This window comes from Canis lupus, chromosome 30 (genome assembly GCF_048164855.1).
Source record: "Canis lupus baileyi chromosome 30, mCanLup2.hap1, whole genome shotgun sequence".
Classification (NCBI taxonomy): Eukaryota; Metazoa; Chordata; class Mammalia; order Carnivora; family Canidae; genus Canis; species Canis lupus.
In genome coordinates this window covers 3231486-3255643 of record NC_132867.1, presented here as the reverse complement: position 1 = coordinate 3255643, position 24158 = coordinate 3231486, and the positions used below count along the sequence as shown (strand labels likewise).

At 47.7% G+C, this 24158-nt stretch overlaps 1 protein-coding gene across 34 annotated transcripts in view; it reads left to right on the top strand.

The window, feature by feature from the left end:
- The window catches only part of LOC140621427 (uncharacterized), a 165098-nt gene that overhangs the window by 33706 nt on the left and 107234 nt on the right, over window positions 1-24158 (top strand). For 24 of the 34 annotated variants that reach the window (XR_012021104.1, XR_012021103.1, XR_012021100.1 and 21 more), the window contains 2 exons: window positions 10860-10996; window positions 11126-14116. Coding sequence is in view for 4 of the 34 variants with exons in the window: in XM_072806469.1 (XP_072662570.1) it covers window positions 21941-21975 (35 nt within the window). In the remaining 30 variants the exon portion in view is untranslated. Of the gene's footprint in view, window positions 1-6898; window positions 7070-10859; window positions 10997-11125; window positions 14117-21801; window positions 21976-24158 lie in introns of those variants that run through there. The other 10 variants (XM_072806469.1, XM_072806467.1, XM_072806468.1 and 7 more) reach the window with 7 other exon arrangements.

Below are 24158 nucleotides of genomic sequence, written 5' to 3'. Positions count from 1 at the left end.
GTCTTCTTTAAGGGTTAGTTTAACATTAGGATTAAGTGTAGGGTTAGGGTTATGTCTGTGTATGGTTAGAGTTTGGTTCCTGGCATGTGCCTGCACTGGGACTCCTAGTATCTTGGGCCATTGAGTTTTATGCACTCTATTTAGGTTTTGGGTTCAAAGATAGCCTGACTCCACCAAATTAGTGGCCTCCCCAGAGACTCAAAATCCAGGCTTCTGATGGGGTCAGAATAGACATGACAGGCTTCTTCCAAGCTGAGCTAAGGAGGGGATTTGTGGCTCTAAATACTCTTTATTTGGATTTTTAGTTGCCTTTCTGATTTTTTCTCTAGTGCGCACATGTTTCATCAATACTACCAATTATTATTTTAAAGTTTTACTTCAATTCCTGTTTGTAAACACAGTATGATATAGTCTCAGGTTTACCACTTAGTGATTCAACACTTGGATACAACGCCTGGTACTGGTCACAGGTGCCCTCCACTGTCCCCATCCCCTGATTCCCCATCCCCCCACCTTCCTCTGGTATTTATTAGTTTATTCTCTGTGGTTAAGAGTGGGTATCTTGGCTTGCTTCTCTCATCCCCCCTGAGCCCCTTTGCCAGTTTGTTTGGTTTCTGAAAATTCACATGTGAATGCAATTGTATGGTATTTGGTATCTGTCTTTCTCTGACTGAGTTCATTTAGCATATCCTTTCCACTCCTTCCACATCATTGTAAATGGCTTCATTTCATCCCTTCTGATGACCCAGTGATGTCGCAGTGTGTATATTTACCACATTGTCTCTGCCCGTTCATCTGCCGATGGACATAGGGCTGTATCCACAGTTTGGCTGTTGTTGATAACGCTGCTAGAAACACTGGGCTGCGTGTCCCCTTCGATCTACTAAAGTACTTTTGTGTCCTCAGTGTAAATACCTAGCTCTGCAAATTTGGAATCGTAGGTTAGCTCTATTTTTAACTTTTTAAAAAATTTTTTTATGATAGTCACAGAGACAGAGGCAGAGACACAGGGAGAGAAAGAAGCAGGCTACATGCACTGGGAACCCGACGTGGGATTCGATCCCGGGTCTCAGGGATCACGCCCTGGACCAAAGGCAGGCACCAAACCACTGCGCCACCCAGGGATCCACTATTTTTAATTTCTCGAGGACCCTCCAGACTGTTTTCCACAGTGGCTGCACCTTTATTTATGTATTCATGAGAGACACAGAGAGGCAGAGTTATAGGCAGAGGGAAAATGAGGCTTCATGCAGGGAGCCTGATGTAGGATGTGATCCCCCAGGACCCCGGGAACATGACCTGAGCCAAAGCAGATGCTCAACCACTGAGGCACCCAGGTGCCTCACTGATTCAATTTCTTTGCTAGTTATGGGTCTGTTCATATTTTCTATTTCTTCCTATTTCAGTTTTGCTCGTTTGCACATTTCTAGGGATTTGTCCATTTCTTCCAGGTCTCCAGTTTGTTAGTGTATAATCTTTCATAGTATTCCCTTATAATCGTCTTATTTTTCTGATGTTGATTGTGATCTCTCTTCTCTCATTTGTGATTTTATTTATTTAGGTTTTCTCTTTTCTCGTTGATAAGGCTGGCTAGGGCTTGATCCATTTTATTAATTATTTTGAAGAACCAGCTCTTAGTTTCGTTATTCCATTCTACTGTTTTGTTTTTTCTGCATTGTTTATTTCTGCTCTCATCTTTATTTTTTCCCTTCTTCTGTAGTATTTAGGCTTTGTTTCCTATTCCTTTACCAGCTCCTTTAGGTTTAGGGTTAGGTTGTGTATTGGAGACTTCTTGTTTCGTGAGGCCTGTATTGCTATGTACTTCCCTCTTAGGACTGCCTTTGCTACATCCCAGAGGTTTGGAGAAACATATTTTCATTTTCATTTGTTTTAAATTTCCTCTTTAATTTCCTGGTTGCTCCATTCATTCTCTAGTAGGATGTTCATAATCTCCACGTATTATTGGTCTGTCCAATTTTTTTTCTTACTGTCGACTTCGAGTTTCATAGCGTCGTGGTCCAAAAATGTACAAGGGGTGATATCATCCTTCTTGTACCTGTTGTACCTGTTGAGGGCTGATTTGTGGCCCATGATATGATCTTTTCTGGAGAAAGTCCCATGTGAACTTGAAAGGAATGTGTATTCTGCTTTAGGAAGAAATGTTCAGACTATATCTGTTGGGTCCCTGTGGTCCAGCGTGTCAAGGCTATTGTTCCCCTGTTGATTTCCTGCATAGACAATCGGTCCATTGCCATAAGTGGGTGGGTGTTAAAATCCCCTGTCATTGTATTATTATCAGTGTGTTCCTGTACGTTTGTTGGTAATTGTTTTCCATATTTAGGTACTCCCATGTTGGCAGCATAAATATTTAGTTGTTTGATCCTGATAGAGAGTCTTTTTAACTATGAAATAATGCCATTCTTCATCACTTCTTACAGTATTTGTTCTTTCTTTTTTGAGATTGAATATATAATTTATTTATTAATGAGAGATACACAGAGAAGCAGAGGCAGGAACATAGGCAGAGGTAGAGAAAGGCTCCCCAAAGGGATGCCGATGTGGGACTCGATCCTGGGATCCCAGGAACACACCCTGAGCTGAAGGCAGATGCTCAACCACTGAGCCACCATGTGTCCCCCAGGGTTTGGTTTCAAATCTAGTTTTTCTAATATAAGCATTGGTCCTCCAGCTTTCTTTTCAAAACCATTAGCGTGATAGATGATTTTCCATCCCCTGACTTTCAATCAGCTGGTGTCTATAGGTCTAAGATGAGCATCTAGTAGGCAGCATACCTATGGACCTTGTTTTTTTAATAACGATTTTATTTTTGAGAGCATGAGAGAGAGAGAGAGAGAGAGAGAGAGAGGCAGAAAATTAGGCCAAGAGAGAAGCAGGCTTCCCACCAGGAGCCCAATATGGACTCGATCCCAGACTCTAGGATCACATCCTGATTCAAAGGCAGAGGCTCAAACCCTGAGCCACCCAGGCATCCCGGATCCTGTTTTTTAAGGCACTCTGATACCCTATATCTTTTGATTGGAGCATTTAGTATCAGCATTCAGAGTGCTTATTCAAAATATGAACTTTGTGCCTTTGTGTTACCGATAGAGTTGGTGTTTCTGGTGACATTCTCTGGTCCTTTCTAGTCTTTGTTGCTTTTGGTCTCTTTTTTTCCCCCACTAGAATGGTCCCTCTGAAAATTCCTTACTGGACTGATTTAGTGGTCATGAACTCCTTTATACTTTGCCTGTCTGGGAAAATCTTTCCCTCTCTTTCTATCCTGAATGACACCCTTGCTGAAGCAAGAATTCATACAAATTGGACTCCAATAAAAAGAAATATAAAAACATAAAATAAATTTTTGCTATTATGATTGTGGAAAATGGCATTTAGTAGGAAAAGCAGAAGCTGAAATAGAAGAGGAATGATTTCACCATCCATGGCCTTCACAGGGACCTGGTGTCCTTTCCTAGGAGGGCCCCCCCCTCTGTAGGATGCTTCCTGCCCCTCTGCGCTCTTTTTTGGAACACAGCAGGCACATCTCCATGCCTCCAGCACCTCTGCAGTCATGGTTTATAGCATCTTCCAGGTATCCTATTGGGGACCACGGCATCGTGTATGTAACCATCCAGCTGCTGTTTGACAACATTGGGGGGATTCTGACTTTTTTGGTTGTGGGGTGTGTGTGTGTCTATCACATGAAGCTATCACATGCAGCTATCAGATCTTCCGGCTGGGTCACCAAAATGCCGAAACGGTTGGTACAACATCATTTCTGGTGCTGATGCTGGGTGGCTAGCTGGGCTCTCCTGGCTGACCCAGGGCTCGCTCCTGAGGTGAATTTCAGCCAGAGGGTCAGCTGAGGTGGAAGGTCTGGCTCGGTCACAATCCCATGTCCGGCAGTGGGTCTCCCCAAGCGCCGCCTGCTTCTCTTCTCCCCGATGCCTCTCCAGCAGGGAGCCGGACCTCGGGGCCACCCTGGGGGGATCTCCAGAGGTGCCGGGTGCCCATTACGGGGAGCCATGGGGCAGCCTGTGTGTGGGAGTAGGGGTGGTGATGGGGATGGTGTTCCTCGGTCCTCTGTGCTGCCTGGCCTTCAGGACAAGCCCCATGCTCACCCAGCCCCTACTTACTAGGGTGAGGAGGGTGCCCTCTACACACTGGTGTGAGAGATCCAGCACCACAAGGTGTGCACAGTGAGTCTACCTGGTGAGGGTGGCCCAGGTACATGATCTTCAAGTGTGGGGCCCAGGAAATTTATCAAAAATCCCCTACCCCTGGACAAGCAGAGCAGGACTGATTCAATTTTGTGCTACAACCGCCACCTCCCCTATGACCCCCACATGACCTGCTTATGTCTTAAGGCGTTGCCCCAACCCAGTCAAGCCGCTGGGCACACCGTAATCGTAAATCGGCTCATAACAATGTAACCCTGCTTTGTGCCCGCCAAAACTGCACGCCGATTCTGACCAAAGAAATAGGCCAGGTCAAGTGGATCCTATAGGGTAAGGTGTAATTCAATCGGCCACCTGCATGTGGACCGACACGACTGTGCAACTTTCTGTGTATCCCATGGGCCAATGGCCCCTATAAAACTACTACACCTCTTAGTCTCAGGGTCCAAATCCCTGCTCTGCTGTGTCGGGTGCACTAGGACACAAGCTCCAGATTGTAAGGAACCCTTGGGAGTTTGCATCGGTGTTGGCTCCTCAGTGGTTTCTTGGATTCACAATCTTGGTCACAACTCAAAGGCCTACTGTCCTAACATCCCTTCTAGGACCATGCTGACTGCCCGGCAGGCCCTCTCTGCCCCAGGCACACAGGCACAGGGATGCGGGGAGGGGAGGAAGTGCCCCGTACCCGGCCAGCCACGGACTCCTGGAAAGAGGGAGCACAGACCTCTGGGTCGCTTTGCATAGACCCTGGTGACCTGAGGCTTCCTGGTGTAACTCTGTCCCAGGCCCTCCTGGCCCGTGGGGCACAGCCTGAGTCCCAGTAAAGTCTGTTGGGTCCTGGGTGACCTGAGGCTTCCTGGTGTAACTCTGTCCCAGGCCCTCCTGGCCCGTGGGGCACAGCCTGAGTCCCAGTAAAGTCTGTTGGGTCCTGACACCGGCATCAGGCCACCCGTGGAAGGCACGTGAGGACGTCAGCTGGGTGTTCCTGGCGAGGCCCTGCAGGGGCTGGTGTGGCCTATGTGGTACCCCCTCCTCCTCTCTGGGGGTCTCTCCATGCCCCGTGAACAGTGTTCTGGGAGACACAGAAGCGGGCTGGCTGTGCATTTTCACACCACAAGACTTTATTGACTTTCTACAGTAAATGGGCTCAGAGCCGAGCGTGCAGGCCTTCCCCTGGGGATGGAGACCTTTCTGTCCTTTAGGGAAGGGCAAGAATGACATGGGTTGGGGATGGATGCCGGAGTCCCCCACCTGGAAGCAGTGTGGACTCTGGGTGGGGGCGTGTGTCCTGAGGTTTCAGTCTGAGAGACGGTTCTGAGGACAGCAGAGCTGACCTGGACCTGCAGCTCATGGGGTGCGGGTGGGGCCCACCATCCAGCTGTGAGAGGGCTGGCTTAGCCCGGGGCCAGAATCCAGGGCTAGCCATGGCCGTGTGGGCTGGATCCCATTAGTCTTTGTGTTGGGCCTGTGGTGGGGGCTCAAATCACCCCAGCCCTCACAGAGCCCAGGGCCAGGCCAGCCCAGATCCCCATGGGTTAGGGGCTGGTGTCCTGTACAGTGTTTGCCGCCCTAAATGAGGGACAGTGGGCGGAGTCAGGGCACAGTGGGTCCTCTGTACCACTCAACTGCACCCACCCTGTCGGGGGCTTCCTGTCTTCCCTCCTCCATGCAACCCCTGAGTACTCTATGGGACACCCGGGCTTCTGATGGGATTAGGGTATCCAGAGAACCCCGGGGAGGCTGAGCTTGTCCCACAGGGGGGACCTGCATCGGGTCATTGCTGGGGGCCAATGGTGTGGTGGTGGATGGTGTGGGGGCAGGGGTATGATGGTGGTGGAGTGTGGGGGATTGTGTAGGGGTGATGGTGTTGGGGTATAGTGTGAGTGCGGATTGTGTGGGACTGTGTGGGTGTGAGGGGATGTGTAGGTGGGATACCATTGGGGATGATGATGTAGGAGGATGGTGTGAGAGTGGGGAATGTGGGGGATGTTGTGGGGGGCCTGCGGACACAGGAAATCTCCTTCCTCTATGATGCTAAGGAGACATCTACAGTTAAAGGCGACTAGTCTGGGGTTTGTAGTGACACCTGCCCCTGGGGATCCGTGTGGTCAGTGCAGGGCCCTGGCTGGACCGGGGGCATTATCTGGGGGTCATTTTACTATATATGCTTTCAAATTGCAAATTGTCTCAAATTAAATGCATAAAATTTAGAATAATATAAAGCACCGAGAGTGGGTGTCACTCTGACCCATCCGACCCTCATGGGATCGATGTGGTCCTGCTCCAGCCGTGGCTATGCAGCCTGGCCCCCAGGTCCGGTTCCTGCCCCCCTCGTCCCCCAACCCATCCCCTGCTTCTCAGGGAGCCATCCCTCTCCTCTTTGGTCTTCAGCTCCCATGGCTACCCCTGGAGGCCCCATCCTAGTGGCCTCCTCATTCCCGAGGCACCGGGAGTGTGGGCACGGGTGTCAGCCCCAGCATCCTACCATGGAGCAGTGTGTTGTTGGCTGCTATTGCTCCCCCGGCCTCAGTAGCCCCGTTTTCCCTACCCAGAAGGCCCCGGGCCTCCCTTGGTGTCCCGAAGACCCCTGGCCCAGCAGCCTCACCCGACCCCCTAGCCATCCCAAAATATGGTGTGGCTGCCGAACATCCTGTTGACGTCCAAGTCTACCTGCGTGATGTCCCTGGAGGAGACCAGGGCCTCCTCTTTCATTTCCTGTGGGAAACCCGGGGAGGAGGAGCAGGCGTCAGGGACACAGACCCCGACCTGTCACCAGCTGCTGTGCTGGGCAGGGAGCCCTGGGTCCACCATGGGAGTGTGTCCTGCCGAAACCTCTTTCCTTCCCCTGGGAGGCCAGGCATGGCGAAAGTGTCCACCGTGCCCGTGACACCTGTGTGAGTGCCTGTGCCCAGCTGTTGTGGGTGGGGAGGTGACTGTCAGCCTGGATGGGAGGAAATAGTGGTTCAGCCCAGGTGGGAGGGGATATGGGGGTGTTGTGCCCAAGATTGTGAATCCGAGAAACCACTATGGAGCTGACACTGATGCAAACACACAAGGGTTGATTTCCAAACTCGAGCTTGCGTCCAAGTACACCCGACACAGCAGAGCAGGGACTTGGACCCCAAGGTGGTGTTTTGCTTTTAAGGGCTTGTCTCGGCCTTCAAGGGCATTGAGCTCTGTTCTCATTCTAATAGGCGCTTCCAGCCCTTGGCATGGGCTCTGTTCTTATTCTATTGTGGGGCTTTGAGGGCATTAAGCTGTAAACTTTTGTTTTTTTCCTGTAACTGAAGTAATGTAAATTTCATCTCTTCTTCACGGGGGCCTGGGATGGCTGGACGGGTTCGAACGCTGAACTTAAAGTGGAAAGGCCTTCATTTTTTTGGCCTCCTTGTGTCCCTTCCCATCCTATCTAGCTCCTTCCCCCTTCCCCGGAGCTCCTAAGAGAGCAATTGCTAATGACCTCAGCCTGGCAGCATGTGTGGGGGACAGGCCCAGGGATTTGGGATCAGGAAGACCTGGGGCGCGGGCGTCCCAGCTGTGCAGCGGGATTCGATGCTGCAGACTCTTACTCCCTAAGGCTATCTTGACAACTGACTTCGTACATAAAAAAGCTGTCCTTTCTCTTTATAAGATGAAGAGCGATTCAAAGTGTTTTTTCTCTGCCCTTCTGATTGCTCAGATTCCAATCTGAGATGTATTTCCTGTTAATAAGGGTAATTTACTACTATCCGTAGTACTATGGTTAAAATATTCTGACTCAAGTAATTCAGAGGGATGAGGGTTTCTCATCTCTTTCTTCACAGCTCAGTCACTCCTCAGGAATTGCATCTTTATGGATTTGAAAGAACTGAGATATATTATTACCAGTGGTCCTATTATTATGTGAAGGATTCTTCCCTGAGATTCTTCTCCTGTTTCAACTGACACTGAAACACTTTGAACTCTTTGGAAGACAAATGTCAAGGAAATAAATGTTATGCACTCCTAATTTTAAATGCCCTTGCAATATGGTGTCTATTATAATAGAAGTATTTTTTATCTGATTTTTGCTATTTATTATCCGTTCCTGCTTTTCAGGTTGAGGAGACATTATACGTGTTCATAAGTGTTTTTCTTTCCTTCTGATATAAAATTATTACTTTCTTCCCATCGAAGGAAGTCTTTAAGAATAAGGCAAAAGTTAATTTAACTATTCTTAAAATGTCTTCACACTTGGAGCCTGATTCATTTAAGTCAATTTTCTTTTTTTGTTTTTTTTTTTTTCATTTAAGTCAATTTTCAAAATAAATCTTATTTATTAGGAAAAAAAGAAAGATTTATAGGGAAATTGAGAAGATAGTACAGAGCATTCGCATGCACTTGCACTAATTTTCTCCAATTATTGATATCTTATATCAGTATGGTACAAATATTAGCTAATGAATGAATATTAAAATATTCGCATTAACCAAGGACCATACTTTATTCAGATTTCCTTAGTTTTTGCTAAGTTACCATCCCTCATATCACATTCCATTTGTCCTCCTGTTTTCTTAGGCTCCTCTGGATTGTGACAGTATTTCAGCCTTTCCTTGTTGTTGCACTGGAATACTTTGAGAAGTAGAGTATTTTGAAAATTTCCCTCAGTTGAGACATGTCTGTCGTTTATCTCATGATTGAACTGTTTTTGTGGATTATATACAGAGATATACTGCCATTTTCATTATATCATATAAAGGATAGATACTATCAACATGATTTATCAGTCTTGGTATCGATCTGATCATCTTGCTGAGGTAGTGTTTGTCATCTTTCTCCGTAGTTAAGTGATTCTTCCTCTTCTCCTTCTTCTTCTTCTTCTTCTTCTTCTTCTTCTTCTTCTTCTTCTTCTTCTTCTTCTTCTTCTTCTCATTATTATTATTATTATATTATCATTATTATTTTAAGTTTTTCATAATATATTTTGTAGAAGGAAGTTACTATGTGTATTCCACACGTAAGAGTGGGAAGCTATGCTCATCAACTTGAGGGTGGAATGTCTGCACAAATTGTTTGAAATTCTTCTACATGGGAGATTTCTCTTCTTGTGGCTTTGTTTTTTTTAGTTTCTTTTTCAAAGATGTTATTTATTTATTTAAGAGAGAGAGGAGAGAAAAACCATGAGTGAGAGGGGCAGAGGGAGAGGGAAAAGCAGGTTCCCTGCTAAACAGGGAGGCTTCCTTGGGACCTGGATCATGATCTGACTTAAGGCAGAAGCTTAACTGACTGAGCCACCAAGGTGCCACTATTTCTTTCTTTCCCTCTTTCTTTTTTTTTTAAATAATATATTCACTTTTTATTGGTGTTCAATTTGACAACATACAGAATAACACTCAGTGCTCATCCCGTCAAGTGCCCCCCTCAGTGCCCGTCACCCATTCATACAGATCCCTGACCTCCTCCCCTTCCATCACCCCTAGTTAGTTTCCTAGAGTTAGGAGTCTTTATGTTCTGTCTCCCTTTCTGATATTTCCCACACATTTCTTCTCCCTTCCCCTATATTCCTTTTCACTATTATTTATATTCCCCAAGTGAATGAGAACATACAATATTTGTCCTTCTCTGATTGACTTACTTCACTCAGCATAATACCTTCCAGTTACATCCACATTGAAGCAATGGTGGGTATTTGTCGTTTCTATTGGATGAGTAAGGCCCACCTTTTCTCTCCCTTCATCTTCTGAGTCTCCTATGATATGAATGTTATTGTTTTAATAAGTGGCTGAGTTCCCTAAATCTGCCTCTGTGGTCCATAACTTTCTTTGTTTTTAGGCTTCCACTTGGGACTGCATCTCAGTTATACCATTTTTAACATTGGCCTGACTAAATTTTAGTTCTTTTATTTCTACAGTAAGGGATTCTCTAGTTTTCTTCTGTGCTCTTTTTCCAGCCCAGCTGCTATCTTTATAATCATTGTTTTAAACTGTAGTTAGACATCATATATTTGTTTTGATGGACTTCCTGGCTGTGAATACTGCCTCATGTTATTTTATGGAGGTGAATTTCTCGATCTCATTATATTTTCAAGAAAAGAAAGTAGGAAGAAAAAGAAAAACCAAGAAAAACAATAACAACTGCCCTCCCCCCAAAAAACCACTAGATTATTTTGGCCTCCTTGTAAAAAGATTCTAAATCCCAAAATAACAAACACAATTAATGTTCCATGAAAGTAAAAATAAGAAATATATAAGGTACATACATAAAAAATAAAATAAGGCAATTAATAAAATAGAATCAAAGAAAATAAATGAAAATAAAGCACAAAATACAAAGGAAGCTAGACCCTACTTTCCAGGAAGCGCTGAAGCTCTGCAGCCTCTTGGGTCTCACAACTTGGTGGCAGCAAAAGGTCTGTGTGGGGTCTGGGAATGGCCCATGGTGCTGATTGTCAGGTGCACATCTGCCTGGGAGATGCACCTGCGGGGTCAGGGGTGGGGTGGTCTTCAATGCCTCTGGCCTCCAGCAGGTGGCGCACTGGTGCTCCCTGAGATTGGAGCTGTTTGGCGTGATTTGGGAGGGGACACTAGGTCCTCTGGTTCTGGGGTTAAGCATCCCACCCCCCAGTCTGCAAGCCCTCCACAGAGGAGCCCCCAAGTGCATCTCTCAGAACCCTGCTTTCCCTTTGCTCGCGTCCGAAATGCTTTTGGTTTTGTTTTTTTATCTCAGACTGTTGTGCCCAAGATTGCGAATCCGAAAAACCATGGAGAAGCCCACACCGAAGCAAACACACGAGGGTTTATTTACAAGCTCGAGCTTGTGTCCAAGTATACCTGACAGTGCGGAGCAGGGACTTCGACCCCGAGGTGAGTTTTTGCGTAGGTTTAAGGGCTTGTCTCGGGGACCTCCAGAAGGGCTAGAGCAATTCCTTAAGTTCTGTGTACATTTTGATATGGGGCATTCAAGGGCATTGAGCTCTGTTCTCATTCTAATAGGTGCTTCCTGCCCTTGGCCTGGGCTCAGTTTTGATTCTATTGTGGGGCTTTCTACGACATTAAGCTGTAAACAGAAAAGGTTCCACACCTGGAAGTGGGACGTCACACTGTCCCTATATGCTGAAGACGCGGTACTGGAAACAGGAAACCCGGGAGCCTCCACCAAAACCTGTTAGAACTAAGGAGTGAGTTCAGTAAAGTCACGGGACACAAACTGACCCTACAGAGCAGAGTAGCCTTGCTGTGTCCCGACAACGAGCACTCAAGAAGGAAAGGAAGGACGTGACTCCCTTCTCAGGAGCATCAAGGAGAATAAATAATGAGACTGAAACATAGGAGCACAAGACTTGTTCACTGAGCCATACAAGGCTCTGTTCTGGGAGGCCGTCCTGGGTTCGAGGGGTGGGAGCCTCATCTTGTGAAAATGTCCACAGTTCCTGAAGCCACCCTCAGTTTCAATGTCATTCCTATCAAAATCATGGTGGCATATCTTAGAAATAGCAAAAAAAAAAAAAAAAAAAAACCATAACATCAATCTGCCCCCACAAATGACCCCGGACAGCAAATCAGTACTGGAGGAGCAGGAGAGAGTGGGACGCAGCACTTTCCTATTTCAAATGATGTCACAGAGACACAGGATAAAGCACTGTGGTTTTCGGGCCGCCAGCTGGCTCCGTTCGTTAAGCATCTGACTCCTGACCTCACCTCCGGTACTGATCTCAGGGGTCGTGAGTTCTAGCCCTGGGCTGGGCCATGGACGGTGCGTGGAGCCTACTTAGGCAAACCAGTCCCATTGGGGGTGGTTCCGGCATAAGCTGAAGGAGCAAAACAGAGAGTCCAGAAGGAAATGTGCTCTGATACAATGGATTTTTTTAACTTAATTTAATTTAAACCCAATTAATTAACGGATAGTGTATTATACTTTCAGAGGAAGAATCAGGGATTCACCAGTTGGAGATAACAGCAGTGCTCGTGACATCACGTGACCTCCTTCATACAGGTCCCCTGTTAACCTCCCCGCCTCCAACGACCATCAGTTTGTTTCCTATCATTAAGAGTCTGTATTTCGGGGATCCCTGGGTGGCGCAGCGGTTTGGCGCCTGCCTTTGGCCCAGGGCGCGATCCTGGAGACCTGGGATCGAATCCCACATCGGGCTCCTGGTGCATGGAGCCTGCTTCTCCCTCTGCCTGTGTCTCTGCCTCTCTCTCTTTCTCTCTCTGTGAATATCATAAATAAATAAAAATTAAAAAAAAGAATCTGTATTTCCTGCAACTGTTTTCATCTTATTTGTTTTTCCTTCCCTTCACAGTTGTTATCTGCTTTGCTTTTTAATTCCACCTATGAATGACACCACACGGTCATTCTCTTTCCTGACTGACTTATTTCATTTAACATGATTCCTCTAGTTCTATCCACGTCATTGCAAATGGCAATATTTCCTTCTCTTTGATAGCTGAGTTCCATTCCTCTCTCTATGACCATCATCTATCTCCCATCCTTTTTATCCATCATCTGCCACAGGGCACCGAGGCTCCTCCCACAGTGTGGCTACTGTGGACCCGGCTGCTGTGGACATTGGGGTGCAGGTGTCCCAAGTCTCACTGCATCTGTATCTTCAGAGTGAAATCAGGCCGTTCTCCTGCTGTTCTCAGGATGTTACAAATAGAGTCGCCCTGCAGAGCCTCCACACTGTTTCCAGGGTGGCTGCACCAGCCCACAATCCCGCCCACAGTGGAAGAGGGTTGAGTGGGTTTTGCGGGACGTGGTAAAACTCTGGTCCACATTTCATTTCGCGTCCTGTGGGCTCCAATTCCTTGTCCTTAAGTATTTCTGGGGAAGCCAGGTGTTGGGCTCCATTTCAGTGAGACGTTTCCAAAGCTAACAGGCCCCAGCAGGAGCCTGGAAGGAGGCAGGTGCGGCCCCTGGAGCGCCGCTGCCTTCTGCACCGCCTCCTGCAGCGCCTGAGCGTCCTGCAGGGGGCACCCGAGCTCAGGCCCCACCCAGCGGGCATGAATGTGCAGTAGGCCTCCTCTGCCTGCACTAACAGGAGCCAGCCTGTGCTGGGGAGGCCTGAGGAGGACGTGGGGACACGTCCACGCTGATGAGCCGCAGCTTCAGGAAATTGTGGGCTCGCATCCATGCTGAAAGGAGACCCTGGGCCTCCTCAGGACCCACGGGGCGGCTTCAGGAAGATGTGGGCCCGCATCCACGCTGACAGGAGCCCCTGGGCCACCTCAGGACATAAGTTGAGGCTTCTGGAAGCTGCAGGTCGCATTAATGGTGGCAGGAGCCCCGGCCTCCTCAGAACCCTCGGTGATGCTTCGGGAGGACGTTCTGTCACATCGACACAACAGGATGCTGAATCCTTAGGACCCCTGGTGTTGACTTGGGGAAATATGGGATGCGTCCATGCATACAGAAGACCCCAGGCTCGTCAGGGACTGTGGTGAGGCCTAAGAAAAATGTGGGTGCTGCATCCACACTGACAGGAGTCTCCAGCTTCCTCAGGACCCACTGTGAAGGTTTGAGAAGATTTGGGGCCACATCTATGCTGACAGGAGCCCCCAGCATCCTCAGGTCTTATGGTGAGGCTTGAGGAAAATGTTAGGCCACCTCAACACTGGCAGGACCCCCGTCCTCCTCAGGACATGCACTTTGGCTTCTGGAAATATGGGGCTGCGTCTATGCTGACAGGAGCACACAGCTCCTCAGGACGTGTGGTGAGTTTTCTGGGGGACGTGTGGCCATGTCCAGGCTAACAGGAGCCCCGGGCCACCTGAGGACCTGCTGTGAGGCTTCCAGACGATGTGAGGCATAGTCCACAGTGACAGGAGACCCAGCATCCTCAGGACCCGCTGACTATGACTCAGGAACACGTGGGGCCATGTCCACACTCACAGGAGCCCTGCTTCCTCAGGACGCCCTGGAGGACTCTGGAGGCGTTGTTGGGGGTCACGTCCACATCAGAAGGGACTACTCAGAACCACAGGGTAAGTGAATGGGTAGAATGAATGGTAGGGTCAGGAGAGGGGAGGCAGTTGGTGGTTAGGCTTAGGTTAGATGTTAGGTGTTTGTGATTAAGCTTATGGTTAAGGATTACAGGTTAGGGTGAGGGATAAGGGTAAGAGTCAGTGGTTAGGAGTTAGGATGGGGGTTAGGGATTAGGGAACGGGGTTAGGGTTAGTGACAGGATTTAGAGTTAGGTTTAGGGTTTAGGCTTTAGGGATTAGGACAGGAGGTTTGGAGGTGGGGTTAGGGTTTTGGTTACAATTAGGGTTGGGCTTAGGTTTGCATTTAGGGTTAGGGTTTAGGGTGTGAGTTAGGGTTAGGGGTAAGTGTTAGGGGTTAGGGTAAAAGTTAGGGCTAGGTTTAGTGTTAGGGCGAGGATTATTTTTAGGATAGGTGTTAGGGTTAGGGTTAGGGTTAGTGTTTAGTTAGGGATTAGGGTCAGGTCAGGGTCAGGTTACGGTTTTTTAAAAGGGTAAGAGATAGGTTTAGGGAGTGGTTTAGGAGTTAGTTTTAGGGTACAAGTTAGAGTACCATTTGGGGTATGAGATAGGATTAGTATTGGAGGGTTAGGGTTAGGGGACAGGTTAAGGTTAGGAATAGGTTTTGAGTACATTAAGTTAAGCTTAGGGTTAGAGGTTAGGGTTAGATTTAAAACAGGGGTCAGGGATAAGGGTTTCGAATAGGTTTAGGAGTTAGGGTGAGGGTTGGCAGGAAGGTTCACTGAATGTGTTTTGGTCTTGGGGTTTGTGTTCGGTTGTCAATTAGTGATGGGTCTTCTTTAAGGGTTAGTTTAACATTAGGATTAAGTGTAGGGTTAGGGTTATGTCTGTGTATGGTTAGAGTTTGGTTCCTGGCATGTGCCTGCACTGGGACTCCTAGTATCTTGGGCCATTGAGTTTTATGCACTCTATTTAGGTTTTGGGTTCAAAGATAGCCTGACTCCACCAAATTAGTGGCCTCCCCAGAGACTCAAAATCCAGGCTTCTGATGGGGTCAGAATAGACATGACAGGCTTCTTCCAAGCTGAGCTAAGGAGGGGATTTGTGGCTCTAAATACTCTTTATTTGGATTTTTAGTTGCCTTTCTGATTTTTTCTCTAGTGCGCACATGTTTCATCAATACTACCAATTATTATTTTAAAGTTTTACTTCAATTCCTGTTTGTAAACACAGTATGATATAGTCTCAGGTTTACCACTTAGTGATTCAACACTTGGATACAACGCCTGGTACTGGTCACAGGTGCCCTCCACTGTCCCCATCCCCTGATTCCCCATCCCCCCACCTTCCTCTGGTATTTATTAGTTTATTCTCTGTGGTTAAGAGTGGGTATCTTGGCTTGCTTCTCTCATCCCCCCTGAGCCCCTTTGCCAGTTTGTTTGGTTTCTGAAAATTCACATGTGAATGCAATTGTATGGTATTTGGTATCTGTCTTTCTCTGACTGAGTTCATTTAGCATATCCTTTCCACTCCTTCCACATCATTGTAAATGGCTTCATTTCATCCCTTCTGATGACCCAGTGATGTCGCAGTGTGTATATTTACCACATTGTCTCTGCCCGTTCATCTGCCGATGGACATAGGGCTGTATCCACAGTTTGGCTGTTGTTGATAACGCTGCTAGAAACACTGGGCTGCGTGTCCCCTTCGATCTACTAAAGTACTTTTGTGTCCTCAGTGTAAATACCTAGCTCTGCAAATTTGGAATCGTAGGTTAGCTCTATTTTTAACTTTTTAAAAAATTTTTTTATGATAGTCACAGAGACAGAGGCAGAGACACAGGGAGAGAAAGAAGCAGGCTACATGCACTGGGAACCCGACGTGGGATTCGATCCCGGGTCTCAGGGATCACGCCCTGGACCAAAGGCAGGCACCAAACCACTGCGCCACCCAGGGATCCACTATTTTTAATTTCTCGAGGACCCTCCAGACTGTTTTCCACAGTGGCTGCACCTTTATTTATGTATTCATGAGAGACACAGAGAGGCAGAGTTATAGGCAGAGGGAAAATGAGGCTTCATGCAGGGAGCCTGATGTAGGATGTGATCCCCCAGGACCCCGGGAACATGACCTGAGCCAAAGCAGATGCTCAACCACTGAGGCACCCAGGTGCCTCACTGATTCAATTTCTTTGCTAGTTATGGGTCTGTTCATATTTTCTATTTCTTCCTATTTCAGTTTTGCTCGTTTGCACATTTCTAGGGATTTGTCCATTTCTTCCAGGTCTCCAGTTTGTTAGTGTATAATCTTTCATAGTATTCCCTTATAATCGTCTTATTTTTCTGATGTTGATTGTGATCTCTCTTCTCTCATTTGTGATTTTATTTATTTAGGTTTTCTCTTTTCTCGTTGATAAGGCTGGCTAGGGCTTGATCCATTTTATTAATTATTTTGAAGAACCAGCTCTTAGTTTCGTTATTCCATTCTACTGTTTTGTTTTTTCTGCATTGTTTATTTCTGCTCTCATCTTTATTTTTTCCCTTCTTCTGTAGTATTTAGGCTTTGTTTCCTATTCCTTTACCAGCTCCTTTAGGTTTAGGGTTAGGTTGTGTATTGGAGACTTCTTGTTTCGTGAGGCCTGTATTGCTATGTACTTCCCTCTTAGGACTGCCTTTGCTACATCCCAGAGGTTTGGAGAAACATATTTTCATTTTCATTTGTTTTAAATTTCCTCTTTAATTTCCTGGTTGCTCCATTCATTCTCTAGTAGGATGTTCATAATCTCCACGTATTATTGGTCTGTCCAATTTTTTTTCTTACTGTCGACTTCGAGTTTCATAGCGTCGTGGTCCAAAAATGTACAAGGGGTGATATCATCCTTCTTGTACCTGTTGTACCTGTTGAGGGCTGATTTGTGGCCCATGATATGATCTTTTCTGGAGAAAGTCCCATGTGAACTTGAAAGGAATGTGTATTCTGCTTTAGGAAGAAATGTTCAGACTATATCTGTTGGGTCCCTGTGGTCCAGCGTGTCAAGGCTATTGTTCCCCTGTTGATTTCCTGCATAGACAATCGGTCCATTGCCATAAGTGGGTGGGTGTTAAAATCCCCTGTCATTGTATTATTATCAGTGTGTTCCTGTACGTTTGTTGGTAATTGTTTTCCATATTTAGGTACTCCCATGTTGGCAGCATAAATATTTAGTTGTTTGATCCTGATAGAGAGTCTTTTTAACTATGAAATAATGCCATTCTTCATCACTTCTTACAGTATTTGTTCTTTCTTTTTTGAGATTGAATATATAATTTATTTATTAATGAGAGATACACAGAGAAGCAGAGGCAGGAACATAGGCAGAGGTAGAGAAAGGCTCCCCAAAGGGATGCCGATGTGGGACTCGATCCTGGGATCCCAGGAACACACCCTGAGCTGAAGGCAGATGCTCAACCACTGAGCCACCATGTGTCCCCCAGGGTTTGGTTTCAAATCTAGTTTTTCTAATATAAGCATTGGTCCTCCAGCTTTCTTTTCAAAACCATTAGCGTGATAGATGATTTTCCATCCCCTGACTTTCAATCAGCTGGTGTCTATAGGTCTAAGATGAGCATCTAGTAGGCAGCATACCTATGGACCTTGTTTTTTTAATAACGATTTTATTTTTGAGAGCATGAGAGAGAGAGAGAGAGAGAGAGAGAGAGGCAGAAAATTAGGCCAAGAGAGAAGCAGGCTTCCCACCAGGAGCCCAATATGGACTCGATCCCAGACTCTAGGATCACATCCTGATTCAAAGGCAGAGGCTCAAACCCTGAGCCACCCAGGCATCCCGGATCCTGTTTTTTAAGGCACTCTGATACCCTATATCTTTTGATTGGAGCATTTAGTATCAGCATTCAGAGTGCTTATTCAAAATATGAACTTTGTGCCTTTGTGTTACCGATAGAGTTGGTGTTTCTGGTGACATTCTCTGGTCCTTTCTAGTCTTTGTTGCTTTTGGTCTCTTTTTTTCCCCCACTAGAATGGTCCCTCTGAAAATTCCTTACTGGACTGATTTAGTGGTCATGAACTCCTTTATACTTTGCCTGTCTGGGAAAATCTTTCCCTCTCTTTCTATCCTGAATGACACCCTTGCTGAAGCAAGAATTCATACAAATTGGACTCCAATAAAAAGAAATATAAAAACATAAAATAAATTTTTGCTATTATGATTGTGGAAAATGGCATTTAGTAGGAAAAGCAGAAGCTGAAATAGAAGAGGAATGATTTCACCATCCATGGCCTTCACAGGGACCTGGTGTCCTTTCCTAGGAGGGCCCCCCCCTCTGTAGGATGCTTCCTGCCCCTCTGCGCTCTTTTTTGGAACACAGCAGGCACATCTCCATGCCTCCAGCACCTCTGCAGTCATGGTTTATAGCATCTTCCAGGTATCCTATTGGGGACCACGGCATCGTGTATGTAACCATCCAGCTGCTGTTTGACAACATTGGGGGGATTCTGACTTTTTTGGTTGTGGGGTGTGTGTGTGTCTATCACATGAAGCTATCACATGCAGCTATCAGATCTTCCGGCTGGGTCACCAAAATGCCGAAACGGTTGGTACAACATCATTTCTGGTGCTGATGCTGGGTGGCTAGCTGGGCTCTCCTGGCTGACCCAGGGCTCGCTCCTGAGGTGAATTTCAGCCAGAGGGTCAGCTGAGGTGGAAGGTCTGGCTCGGTCACAATCCCATGTCCGGCAGTGGGTCTCCCCAAGCGCCGCCTGCTTCTCTTCTCCCCGATGCCTCTCCAGCAGGGAGCCGGACCTCGGGGCCACCCTGGGGGGATCTCCAGAGGTGCCGGGTGCCCATTACGGGGAGCCATGGGGCAGCCTGTGTGTGGGAGTAGGGGTGGTGATGGGGATGGTGTTCCTCGGTCCTCTGTGCTGCCTGGCCTTCAGGACAAGCCCCATGCTCACCCAGCCCCTACTTACTAGGGTGAGGAGGGTGCCCTCTACACACTGGTGTGAGAGATCCAGCACCACAAGGTGTGCACAGTGAGTCTACCTGGTGAGGGTGGCCCAGGTACATGATCTTCAAGTGTGGGGCCCAGGAAATTTATCAAAAATCCCCTACCCCTGGACAAGCAGAGCAGGACTGATTCAATTTTGTGCTACAACCGCCACCTCCCCTATGACCCCCACATGACCTGCTTATGTCTTAAGGCGTTGCCCCAACCCAGTCAAGCCGCTGGGCACACCGTAATCGTAAATCGGCTCATAACAATGTAACCCTGCTTTGTGCCCGCCAAAACTGCACGCCGATTCTGACCAAAGAAATAGGCCAGGTCAAGTGGATCCTATAGGGTAAGGTGTAATTCAATCGGCCACCTGCATGTGGACCGACACGACTGTGCAACTTTCTGTGTATCCCATGGGCCAATGGCCCCTATAAAACTACTACACCTCTTAGTCTCAGGGTCCAAATCCCTGCTCTGCTGTGTCGGGTGCACTAGGACACAAGCTCCAGATTGTAAGGAACCCTTGGGAGTTTGCATCGGTGTTGGCTCCTCAGTGGTTTCTTGGATTCACAATCTTGGTCACAACTCAAAGGCCTACTGTCCTAACATCCCTTCTAGGACCATGCTGACTGCCCGGCAGGCCCTCTCTGCCCCAGGCACACAGGCACAGGGATGCGGGGAGGGGAGGAAGTGCCCCGTACCCGGCCAGCCACGGACTCCTGGAAAGAGGGAGCACAGACCTCTGGGTCGCTTTGCATAGACCCTGGTGACCTGAGGCTTCCTGGTGTAACTCTGTCCCAGGCCCTCCTGGCCCGTGGGGCACAGCCTGAGTCCCAGTAAAGTCTGTTGGGTCCTGACACCGGCATCAGGCCACCCGTGGAAGGCACGTGAGGACGTCAGCTGGGTGTTCCTGGCGAGGCCCTGCAGGGGCTGGTGTGGCCTATGTGGTACCCCCTCCTCCTCTCTGGGGGTCTCTCCATGCCCCGTGAACAGTGTTCTGGGAGACACAGAAGCGGGCTGGCTGTGCATTTTCACACCACAAGACTTTATTGACTTTCTACAGTAAATGGGCTCAGAGCCGAGCGTGCAGGCCTTCCCCTGGGGATGGAGACCTTTCTGTCCTTTAGGGAAGGGCAAGAATGACATGGGTTGGGGATGGATGCCGGAGTCCCCCACCTGGAAGCATGTGTGGACTCTGGGTGGGGGCGTGTGTCCTGAGGTTTCAGTCTGAGAGACGGTTCTGAGGACAGCAGAGCTGACCTGGACCTGCAGCTCATGGGCTTCTGTGTTGGGTCTCCACAGGGCAGCTGGACCCTGGCCTCAGGCTCCCTGGGGCCCCAGCACCTGTAGGAACCAGCCTCCTGGTGTGGGTGCGGGTGGGGCCCACCATCCAGCTGTGAGAGGGCTGGCTTAGCCCGGGGCCAGAATCCAGGGCTAGCCATGGCCGTGTGGGCTGGATCCCATTAGTCTTTGTGTTGGGCCTGTGGTGGGGGCTCAAATCACCCCAGCCCTCACAGAGCCCAGGGCCAGGCCAGCCCAGATCCCCATGGGTTAGGGGCTGGTGTCCTGTACAGTGTTTGCCGCCCTAAATGAGGGACAGTGGGCGGAGTCAGGGCACAGTGGGTCCTCTGTACCACTCAACTGCACCCACCCTGTCGGGGGCTTCCTGTCTTCCCTCCTCCATGCAACCCCTGAGTACTCTATGGGACACCCGGGCTTCTGATGGGATTAGGGTATCCAGAGAACCCCGGGGAGGCTGAGCTTGTCCCACAGGGGGGACCTGCATCGGGTCATTGCTGGGGGCCAATGGTGTGGTGGTGGATGGTGTGGGGGCAGGGGTATGATGGTGGTGGAGTGTGGGGGATTGTGTAGGGGTGATGGTGTTGGGGTATAGTGTGAGTGCGGATTGTGTGGGACTGTGTGGGTGTGAGGGGATGTGTAGGTGGGATACCATTGGGGATGATGATGTAGGAGGATGGTGTGAGAGTGGGGAATGTGGGGGATGTTGTGGGGGGCCTGCGGACACAGGAAATCTCCTTCCTCTATGATGCTAAGGAGACATCTACAGTTAAAGGCGACTAGTCTGGGGTTTGTAGTGACACCTGCCCCTGGGGATCCGTGTGGTCAGTGCAGGGCCCTGGCTGGACCGGGGGCATTATCTGGGGGTCATTTTACTATATATGCTTTCAAATTGCAAATTGTCTCAAATTAAATGCATAAAATTTAGAATAATATAAAGCACCGAGAGTGGGTGTCACTCTGACCCATCCGACCCTCATGGGATCGATGTGGTCCTGCTCCAGCCGTGGCTATGCAGCCTGGCCCCCAGGTCCGGTTCCTGCCCCCCTCGTCCCCCAACCCATCCCCTGCTTCTCAGGGAGCCATCCCTCTCCTCTTTGGTCTTCAGCTCCCATGGCTACCCCTGGAGGCCCCATCCTAGTGGCCTCCTCATTCCCGAGGCACCGGGAGTGTGGGCACGGGTGTCAGCCCCAGCATCCTACCATGGAGCAGTGTGTTGTTGGCTGCTATTGCTCCCCCGGCCTCAGTAGCCCCGTTTTCCCTACCCAGAAGGCCCCGGGCCTCCCTTGGTGTCCCGAAGACCCCTGGCCCAGCAGCCTCACCCGACCCCCTAGCCATCCCAAAATATGGTGTGGCTGCCGAACATCCTGTTGACGTCCAAGTCTACCTGCGTGATGTCCCTGGAGGAGACCAGGGCCTCCTCTTTCATTTCCTGTGGGAAACCCGGGGAGGAGGAGCAGGCGTCAGGGACACAGACCCCGACCTGTCACCAGCTGCTGTGCTGGGCAGGGAGCCCTGGGTCCACCATGGGAGTGTGTCCTGCCGAAACCTCTTTCCTTCCCCTGGGAGGCCAGGCATGGCGAAAGTGTCCACCGTGCCCGTGACACCTGTGTGAGTGCCTGTGCCCAGCTGTTGTGGGTGGGGAGGTGACTGTCAGCCTGGATGGGAGGAAATAGTGGTTCAGCCCAGGTGGGAGGGGATATGGGGGTGTTGTGCCCAAGATTGTGAATCCGAGAAACCACTATGGAGCTGACACTGATGCAAACACACAAGGGTTGATTTCCAAACTCGAGCTTGCGTCCAAGTACACCCGACACAGCAGAGCAGGGACTTGGACCCCAAGGTGGTGTTTTGCTTTTAAGGGCTTGTCTCGGCCTTCAAGGGCATTGAGCTCTGTTCTCATTCTAATAGGCGCTTCCAGCCCTTGGCATGGGCTCTGTTCTTATTCTATTGTGGGGCTTTGAGGGCATTAAGCTGTAAACTTTTGTTTTTTTCCTGTAACTGAAGTAATGTAAATTTCATCTCTTCTTCACGGGGGCCTGGGATGGCTGGACGGGTTCGAACGCTGAACTTAAAGTGGAAAGGCCTTCATTTTTTTGGCCTCCTTGTGTCCCTTCCCATCCTATCTAGCTCCTTCCCCCTTCCCCGGAGCTCCTAAGAGAGCAATTGCTAATGACCTCAGCCTGGCAGCATGTGTGGGGGACAGGCCCAGGGATTTGGGATCAGGAAGACCTGGGGCGCGGGCGTCCCAGCTGTGCAGCGGGATTCGATGCTGCAGACTCTTACTCCCTAAGGCTATCTTGACAACTGACTTCGTACATAAAAAAGCTGTCCTTTCTCTTTATAAGATGAAGAGCGATTCAAAGTGTTTTTTCTCTGCCCTTCTGATTGCTCAGATTCCAATCTGAGATGTATTTCCTGTTAATAAGGGTAATTTACTACTATCCGTAGTACTATGGTTAAAATATTCTGACTCAAGTAATTCAGAGGGATGAGGGTTTCTCATCTCTTTCTTCACAGCTCAGTCACTCCTCAGGAATTGCATCTTTATGGATTTGAAAGAACTGAGATATATTATTACCAGTGGTCCTATTATTATGTGAAGGATTCTTCCCTGAGATTCTTCTCCTGTTTCAACTGACACTGAAACACTTTGAACTCTTTGGAAGACAAATGTCAAGGAAATAAATGTTATGCACTCCTAATTTTAAATGCCCTTGCAATATGGTGTCTATTATAATAGAAGTATTTTTTATCTGATTTTTGCTATTTATTATCCGTTCCTGCTTTTCAGGTTGAGGAGACATTATACGTGTTCATAAGTGTTTTTCTTTCCTTCTGATATAAAATTATTACTTTCTTCCCATCGAAGGAAGTCTTTAAGAATAAGGCAAAAGTTAATTTAACTATTCTTAAAATGTCTTCACACTTGGAGCCTGATTCATTTAAGTCAATTTTCTTTTTTTGTTTTTTTTTTTTTCATTTAAGTCAATTTTCAAAATAAATCTTATTTATTAGGAAAAAAAGAAAGATTTATAGGGAAATTGAGAAGATAGTACAGAGCATTCGCATGCACTTGCACTAATTTTCTCCAATTATTGATATCTTATATCAGTATGGTACAAATATTAGCTAATGAATGAATATTAAAATATTCGCATTAACCAAGGACCATACTTTATTCAGATTTCCTTAGTTTTTGCTAAGTTACCATCCCTCATATCACATTCCATTTGTCCTCCTGTTTTCTTAGGCTCCTCTGGATTGTGACAGTATTTCAGCCTTTCCTTGTTGTTGCACTGGAATACTTTGAGAAGTAGAGTATTTTGAAAATTTCCCTCAGTTGAGACATGTCTGTCGTTTATCTCATGATTGAACTGTTTTTGTGGATTATATACAGAGATATACTGCCATTTTCATTATATCATATAAAGGATAGATACTATCAACATGATTTATCAGTCTTGGTATCGATCTGATCATCTTGCTGAGGTAGTGTTTGTCATCTTTCTCCGTAGTTAAGTGATTCTTCCTCTTCTCCTTCTTCTTCTTCTTCTTCTTCTTCTTCTTCTTCTTCTTCTTCTTCTTCTTCTTCTTCTTCTTCTCATTATTATTATTATTATATTATCATTATTATTTTAAGTTTTTCATAATATATTTTGTAGAAGGAAGTTACTATGTGTATTCCACACGTAAGAGTGGGAAGCTATGCTCATCAACTTGAGGGTGGAATGTCTGCACAAATTGTTTGAAATTCTTCTACATGGGAGATTTCTCTTCTTGTGGCTTTGTTT